Genomic DNA, 8,116 nt, shown 5'->3' on the forward strand with positions numbered 1-8,116 from the left:
CTTTATTTACCGCCATCATCAGCACGCGCGAGCTGTCACCCAGCGCGAGACACCCCAACGGCCGCCGAGCCACGCCCTCTCCCCGCCCATTGGCCGCCCGCCGCGCCCCGCCTCGCCATGCTATTGGCTGGAGAGCACGCCACACAGCGCGCCGGCCTTCCCCCTCGCCCCGCTCCGCATTCAGCGCCGCTGCTTACGCTAATTCCGTAGAGCGGAAACTGGAGCTAACGGCGCGGCCGGCGCAACGACGGACGTGGTTTGCGCGGTTTACGCCGCCGCAGAGAGAGGTCTGGCGGAGCTTACGAGCTCTGCGTAGCCGCTAGGGAGAGCTCTTCAATGGCTGACGGCGGACGAGCGGGAGGGCAGCGCCGAGGGGCGGGGATTGCCCGGGCCCGGCCCCGGCCGGTGACGTACCGGGCTTTGTGAATCCCAGGCTGAAGTTTGGTTGAGTCACAGGAGGGTAAATAAGGATGTTTCGGAGACAAAGAGACTCTTAAAGGGGCAGCGCGGGAGGTGGCGCGTTCCCGCGGGGGCCCCTGAGGTCACTATGTGGGGTGGGAGATCCCCCACAGGGCCCCTGAGGTGACGGGGGTGGGCACCCCACAGGGCCGCATACAGCACGATGGCTCCCAGAGCAGGACCCCCCCGCCCCGAGCCCTACCGGCCTTTGCCAGAGGTCACTCGAAGGCCCCTGGGTCACCCGCTCGTCACCAGGGTACAGGAGCCATGAGGGAAGGGAAACGCGTTTTGTCAGAGACAAAGGGATGTCACCGCTGCGGCCGGGGGCGCAGCCTGTCCCCAGCAAGGGTCAGCCACGCTTGGGAGTCCCCTGCACCCACTGGGGACAACTCACTTTTTCTGCAGCCTGCGGGAGGTACCGTCAGGGTCCTGCCAGGGAGTGGCGAGTCCTGCTCTCTCCGGGCAGCGCTGAGCCGGGGCAAAGCTGCCAGCAGGCAGTCGTGGACTGCACAGCACCGACGACACGAAGCACAGGTCAGCGGCGCCGCAGACACGATTCCTCTGCACAGGGAAAAAGTGTTCCCCCTCCCATCTTGTCCCAGGAAGTTTTGAGGCAAAGCACTGCTATTTACTGCGACAGGTGGGCGCCTGCTTTCTTCTACCATGGCACGAGGGTACTCCACGGACTTGAGGTCTCCTTGTAAGCTCCTTCACCAGCCAGTCTTCCCACAAATTCCACTTCATGTGAGCTTTTGTCATCCTTTCTCTACACCTTCCCTATCTGACTAGTGCCCGGTCACTTTTGAACCCACACCTGCACAGAAATCCAGTCACACCCCTCTCAACTCTTCAACAGCTCCCCACTGTAACGAGTCTGTAATGTCTGCTAAGAATTGAAACTGAAGATTAATGAGGCCCTCACGTCCTCACTCTCTTTGTAAAGCTTAGCAGGGTGCAGCTGCTATGCAAGTACTTCCTCATAAAAAAAATGCCACAGCGCAAAACAGAACAAAAGCCCACAGTATCCCCAGGGTGGCAGTGAGACTTGGACTCTCTCTCTGCCACTGAAACGTTGGTGACCCTGGTAACATCACCCAGCCTCTACTTACTGCTAGGAGGGGGGAAAGCTGTAACAATGCAAAGGTGAGACCTACAACCCCAAGATCCACAGTCCCCTCTAGGTCAGGCTTCAACTCATGGAAAGCAACAACACTGCCAGCCATTTTGAGAGGTGCAGAAGCAGAAAAAAGGATCCACAGTGGTCCAGGACTACAGCTTGGCCACCTCTCCCTCTCAATCTTTGCATTCTCTGAGAAAACACTAGGGAGCAACAGGAAAACAACCATCCAGACCATGCCTTGACAGGCAAAATTAGGGTGGTTTTCAATTACACTGGCTCAATCCATTAATGTAACACATTTGAAAGCCCCCTGAAGACTTGTTAAGATGCAGACTAGTATGTTCAAAGCCACGTTAACCTGCCATATTGATGCGGGGGGGGGTGGTGGGAGGCAGAATAAGGAGGATTACTGCAGCTAATAAGATTGAGAAACAGTCATTTTGTCCACCAAGAAAGTAAAAAGCCTCAGGGTAAAAGCAGCCCCTCATGTGGGGCAGCTGATCCCCTCGTTCACAGAATGCAGTTCCAGCACATTTTTGCCAAGACATAAAGGGCTAAATCCAACCCATCCTTACACGCGTGGAAACCTACTGACGTCAATGGCTGTACTGGTGTAATTGAAGGCAGAATGTAGCTCAAGGGGTCCCATTTTATTACTCCAGGAACAGTACTATGTATTAATAAGAGTGCAGAACTCCCCAGAGATTCCAGCCCACATTTTATGTTTTTAAGACATGTGACCAGAGTTTTGACATCTCTGGTTACAGAATGCATCTTTCGGGAATTAATAAAGCATTAGCGACATTCAGCATGACTAATCTGATCATTAAAAGGTTGGGTTTTTTTTTTTTTTAACCTTAAGACTTGAACTGGGAAACAGGACAGAAATAACTATCCCTACAAAGACTACAGTTTGTTTTTGTAAGTTTTCCCAGCCACACTTAACTACGTGGAACAACAGCAGGTCAGATTCTCACTGAATTTTCATCGCTGAAAATTAATAGTCCCACTGAAGTCAGCGCACGTCATGAACTTGAGCTAAGAGTTGCAAAAATTGAGTATATTCAGCATGTTGGAATTCCTAACACACTTACAGTACATTATGCCATTTATTATGGCTCATTAACCAGATCTTTCTGGACCCAGTGCTGATTAAATTTATTAAATGCCCACACTAAAAGCTCTAGGCACTCTAACAGTTAATTAGGTTTACAGGTATAAATGATAATCACAGAGAAGTCATAACTAAATAACTAGTTCTCCATCAGTCAGCAAATCAAGTAACAAAACAGCTTCTTTTCCACCCACTGCTTCAGAAGGAAAAATCTATTTAGGAGAAATCTAGTTCTGTTTTCCTTGCTCTTCAGCCTCTTCAAGACCCAAGTACTGGCAAAGAACCAACAATATTTTCTGTGAGCAGGATGCCCGCTGCTTCTTCAGGAGGAACCCCCTGCACTTCTTGCAAATCTCCCTTCCTAAAACCACGCTCAGACCTTCTTTACACCTGCCCTTTATGTCGGAGACACGGGCTGCAGAGGTGGAACCCTGCTACACCCAGCCTTCCCCCAGAAACCACGAAGGCAGCTCGGCGCAAAGGCTGGTGATTGAGTGAGGGAGTTTCTGCGTATCCTGAGACCACGCAGGGGGTGGAGCAGGAAGGAGAAGAAAAAAAAATGACAGCTACAAGCCAGATAGATACTGAACAAGTAAAACCAAGGGGACAAATAGCTCAAAAGGGATCTAATTTCCCTGGTTTTCCTGCTGTAAAAATAAATCACCACTAAAAAAAAATATATATTCAAGCACTATCGTATCGTTAAGTCTCATGATAAATTTTTGGCTCTTATTCCCCAAATCCTTACTCCATTAAATCTGCTGAAGACACCAGGATTTCTCAAATGAGAAATGGTGTGCAGGGATAGGACATTTATTACCTACCTTTCAAACAACAAGATAAAGCAGTTGGTATTCTCTTTCAATGCATGAGAGGGCTCCTGCCAGGCTTATTTATTTATCATGAGGCTTCATCGGTATCGTCTGAGAGGCAAAAGATTTTAATACTCCCATCAGATAGAAAAGATGAAGGCAAGCTAAGAACATACCCATAATAGGAATGCAAGAATTCCTGTAAATTTTGCCACAGGGAAATTAGTTTGCTTCAGGGGTATAAAGCTCTTGAACCAAATCAGAGATAAAACTCTGCTGAAGAATTATCTCCACGCAACAGAAAACTTCAAACGCTGTAAACAAACAATACGAAACAGCACAACACTTACTGTGCAGAAAGACTTCATCTCCTCACAAAATACAGATTTTTATTTTGATGAAAAACAGGACAATTTCATGTGGATACCTAAAAAAAGGTTTTGTTGTGGTTTTGTTTTGTTTTGTTTAAAAAAAACCCAAACAACAAAATAAAAACAAAAACAACTCTCATGTAGCTGTTTGCAGTCAAGGAAAATGTCCCTGCATGAATTTAGCTGGAATTTCTCCTTTTCCCTCCTGCCGACAAGCAGTAATCCCCTGCACACACAAAGAACCATCAGAACCACGGGCCCGATCCCAGACACGCTCAAAACCACGAAAGAGGACAAGAACTACACAGAGCATTCAAGACCTTTGCTTTGAAACAGGGGAAAGAGACTGAGAAGAACAACCTTGAGCTGCCTCCAGGGCTGCTTTTTGGAGGGACTCCTGATCCGGACGGGCAGGCAGAAAAGAGGCTGCGGTGGCTCTAACCCGGGCTCCAGGGAGTCCTTTCATCTGATCCCTGCTACAGGCACCTGCTGCTGCTTGCGGATCTTGTTGAACAGCTCCATGTACTGCACCATGGTGTCTGCGGGGCTGTAGATGCTGTCGTGCTTGGTGCCAAACACGGAGGGGATGCCGGGAGTGTGGTTCCCCATGAAGCTCTGCATGAACTCCATGAGCAGGTTCCAGCAGTCGTTGGCTATCACGCAGGGGCAGTACTCCACCTGGCAACAGAAACCACAGCCCTGAAACCTGTGGCAGGGGCAATAACCACACAGGAGGCAATACGCCTTCTCCTCTTGATAGAGAGAGAATGCTTTTCATCAACACATCCGAGAATATTTAGCATATAACAAGGATGGATAAATATAAATGAACAGGACATGCCGGGAACACACAAGCAATCCCCTCAAAAGGGAAAGGAGTGGGGAGGTAAAACAGAATCATCTATCACAGAACCATCTAGACTGAAAAAGACCTTGAAGATCACCTAGTCCAACCATAAAACATACGCTGTAAGGGCATCACTTTTATTAAATCCCCAAGAGCGGAGGTCTTCGGGGTTCAAACGTCACATTAACTTCACCCCATCCGAAACCAAAGTTCATTCCCACGTGCTGATAGGTCGATGACTCGCCTGGCTGTGACATCTTTCAGGGGTGTACTGGAAAAAGCCTTGGGACTTAAGGACTTGAAGCATTTTGCTAAATATAAGTCTGGTCCCAAATCAGGAGTAGGTCCTAATGCAAACCCTGAAAAAAATTACTAAAACAGAAGCAGTCAGACCGCCTGGTAAATCTGGCCCTGAACTCAAGTTTAGGGTAAAACAAGCTTCTGTTTAACCCCAGGTCAACAGCAACATTAATGCTACAACATCTGTGTTTACTGCAGTGAAGAAATAAGCCATTTCTCAATCCTCCTCCCTGCTGGCTAGGAACACCTGCCTGATGAATTGTATAGCAGATAATAGGATTTGTGTTTAGAAAAAGCATAAGCTCTGATTTTGAAAGACCTTTTAAGCATCTAATTCTCAGCTATCTTGAAGACTGTTAGGCACCTATATATCTAGATGCCTGGAGTCTGACTTACTCTGCTTTGCCCTTCCCATACAAGCACAGCCCAGTTGCTTGACTTTTTCCAAGGTGTTTTTAAGCCCAGCTGAGGCTTCTCTGAGGCTTGTGAGCCTTTGACTCCCACTTGCACTCAGCCAAGTACCTCCTCAGACGCCTTCCTAGATCCTCCCATGCCCCTTCATGTACACCAAAGGATCTTTTCTTCAGAGTTTGCTTCAGCCCAGCCTCCACCCTGTGAAATACCCATGGGCACAGCTGGCAACCGCCACTCTAGAGCCACATCAGCAGTCACAACGCCGAGCAGAGAGCACCGAAGTGATGTGATGGCTGGCGTCGAGCCCACCGTGCACCCCATGGTGCAGCAATGTGGGTTGGCACATGGTGGGGTGGGACCGACGCCTGCCACGACCTCCCTGGTGAGGAGAAGATCATCTCTACACCGTGTGAGCACAACTTGGGGCAAGAGGGCCCTGCTCTCCTGGGGCTGCGTCTGCTCGAGATGGAGAAAGCAAGCAAGACCCAAATCAGCATTGAATTAGCAGCTGAAGTGGCTGTTTTGTCCCCCTCGGTACTCTTATTAACCTGAAGTGCATGACTAGTGGTGTGCATCAAGACTTTAAGCAGCTTTTTAGTTTGATGGCATCCCTTCAGGGTTTTGTTTATTGACACTTCAATGACAGGCTTTTCCACAGCTGCAGCTGAGCCCCAAAGTACCTGTCTGCATTAAAACACGTTGTGAAAAGGAGATAAATACCCTGCCTGCTGCATACATGAACGCATCTAATACAAACAACCAGCAATCGAGACACAGAAGGGATGGGGGGATTTCTCATCTAGCCTCCAACATGGGATTTCCCTTGTTGTATTTCCCCTAGTTGTATTTCACACCCTTCAAAAACAATTCTTACCTCCACAGATATCCCACGGGCACTGGGCCCCATTGTAACCGTGCCCACCTTCACCAAGAAGTCACAGTACTGGTAGCGGGTGCCCCGGCTCTCTATCTTGTTTGCCTTGGCGTTTTGGAAGAAGCCTTTCAACTTCACCATAAGTGTATCAAAGTTGGCATCTGCTATGAGACAGGGACCGTTTTCAAAGAGAGCGAAGCAGCTGAGGGGATATTCGGAGTTGTGCATCACGTACATCAGCTTGCCTGTCTGCCCTGAAATAAGAGCAATGGTATTTGGGCTGTAAAACCAACTAAAGAAGCATCTGGCTTTTCCTTTGTCCTTCTTGTGGCTTTAATTCTAGGATCCTTGTACCGTGCATACACCCTTCATATTATCCAGCTGTTCAGTAAATAGACTGCATTTCCTCTTAAGATTTAAAGTTGAAAACCAAAATCTTCTGCAGCCCAAGGATAATACACCAGCATGACTCAGAGACCAGAGGGTGAGCTGGATGTCCCCAGCAGGCTGGTGGGGGGTGTCAGCAAAAAATACCCACCTCCCATCCTCAAATACAGGGCTGGGCATCCACTGACTGTCATCCTGCCCACAGTCACTGGAGAAAGGCTGGGCTTTGTCTCTCCTCCCTCTCACCCACCAGTCCTGCCAGTGGATGATGTGCTGGGACATGCTCTGGAAAATAAGGTGTCCAGGGAAGACACGCCTGGCTTCTACCATGCTTTAAAAAATGGAAAAAAATTCTCATTGATCCACAAAGGTCAAAATAACCTTTCCACGCATGTGGCCATGTAAGTTCCAGTTGCAGAAAAAGCAGCAAAAAGCCAACAGTAGCTTCACTTGGATCCGTGAGGGCAAACGGGCTGAGCAGAGCCCTAAGGCTGCACAGGCTCAGCGCTGCCTCTGCAGTGGCACAGCCACGGCCGAGATGTTGGCACGAGTGTGGTTAAACGCTGTGAAAATCGAGGGGTGCTTCGGAGGGATGAACAGGCTGGACCAGCCCCTCAGGTGAGCAGGCCGTGCTGTACCTTCGAGCTACCATTTCGGGTCGTGCTATGTCAAAAGATTTAGGGTCCTCCGAGCATGTCCCCTGGAAACAGCTGGGTCATGTCACACCTCAAACCCTCCCTGAGCCGCACCCCCACTGCCCTGGGAGCCATCGCCCCTCTCTGCCACCACCTGCCCTCGAGTGACTGCCCCTTGGAGACAGGCACTGCAGGCAGGCGCTGCCAGACTTGTGCCCATCCTCTCCGGAGCAAAACACAACCGCCAAGGCAGCTCAGACAGAAGAAGTTTCATGGAAAAATACACCGACAGCAAAGATACCCGGTATGGCTGAGCGGGAATGCTCAAGGTAGGGCTCTCCCACGGCTGTTCTCGGGGCTGGGCAACGCAGGGAGGGACGGGGGCAACCAACACCAGCGCGGGGGCAAACCAGCACAGCCAAGCATTCGCAGCACCGGTCCCAGCCTCGCACCGGCCCTCGCCGGCTGCCCCAGGACCGTTTACAGGGACGCTCTTTCTCCCAGAAGAAAGAAGGAGCCGTGAGGAACCATGGCAGGCGCCTGCTGCAGCAGAGGAGACATCCTGAAGGCAGCCAGAGGGCCGCTCGCTCCCCGCCACGAGAAATAAACCGGCGATGACCTGCGGGAAAACCTTCGGCCCTCCCAGCCCCGGATAACGCCTCGCCCCCCGCAGACAACCCTTCCACCGGACACCGTGCTGTCACCGCCGCTGGGGGGGTCACCAACAGCCCCCTGGGCGCAAGGTCGAGGACCTGGAAGCGGTACCGGGAGAAGAACCGGCTG

General features: G+C 50.5%; 3 protein-coding genes across 6 annotated transcripts in view; 1 reads left to right on the forward strand and 2 right to left on the reverse strand.

The window, feature by feature from the left end:
• The window catches only part of USP49 (ubiquitin specific peptidase 49), a 30,075-nt gene extending 29,111 nt beyond the window's left edge, over positions 1-964 (reverse strand). For 2 of the 4 annotated variants that reach the window (XR_003399975.1, XM_026864141.1), the window contains exon 1: positions 11-83. The gene's annotated coding sequence lies outside the window, so the exon portion shown is untranslated. Of the gene's footprint in view, positions 1-10; positions 84-853 lie in introns of those variants that run through there. The other 2 variants (XM_026864144.1, XM_026864142.1) reach the window with 2 other exon arrangements.
• A 3,033-nt stretch (positions 965-3,997) lies between these two features.
• Positions 3,998-8,116, reverse strand: part of MED20 (mediator complex subunit 20) — a 4,767-nt gene continuing 648 nt past the window's right edge. Inside the window, exons 3-4 of the mRNA XM_026864179.1 lie at positions 6,312-6,568; positions 3,998-4,554 (exon numbers count right to left, since the gene is read on the reverse strand). Of these exons, the coding sequence (XP_026719980.1) occupies positions 4,339-4,554; positions 6,312-6,548 (453 nt within the window). The 5' untranslated portion in view covers positions 6,549-6,568 and the 3' untranslated portion in view covers positions 3,998-4,338. The remainder of the gene's footprint in view (positions 4,555-6,311; positions 6,569-8,116) is intronic.
• BYSL (bystin like) overlaps positions 7,654-8,116 on the forward strand; it is a 3,298-nt gene continuing 2,835 nt past the window's right edge. Inside the window, exon 1 of the mRNA XM_026864092.1 lies at positions 7,654-7,662. Coding sequence (XP_026719893.1) covers positions 7,654-7,662 — 9 coding nt within the window. The remainder of the gene's footprint in view (positions 7,663-8,116) is intronic.

This window comes from Athene cunicularia, assembly GCF_003259725.1.
Source record: "Athene cunicularia isolate RWA chromosome 26 unlocalized genomic scaffold, athCun1 chr26_part1, whole genome shotgun sequence".
Classification (NCBI taxonomy): Eukaryota; Metazoa; Chordata; class Aves; order Strigiformes; family Strigidae; genus Athene; species Athene cunicularia.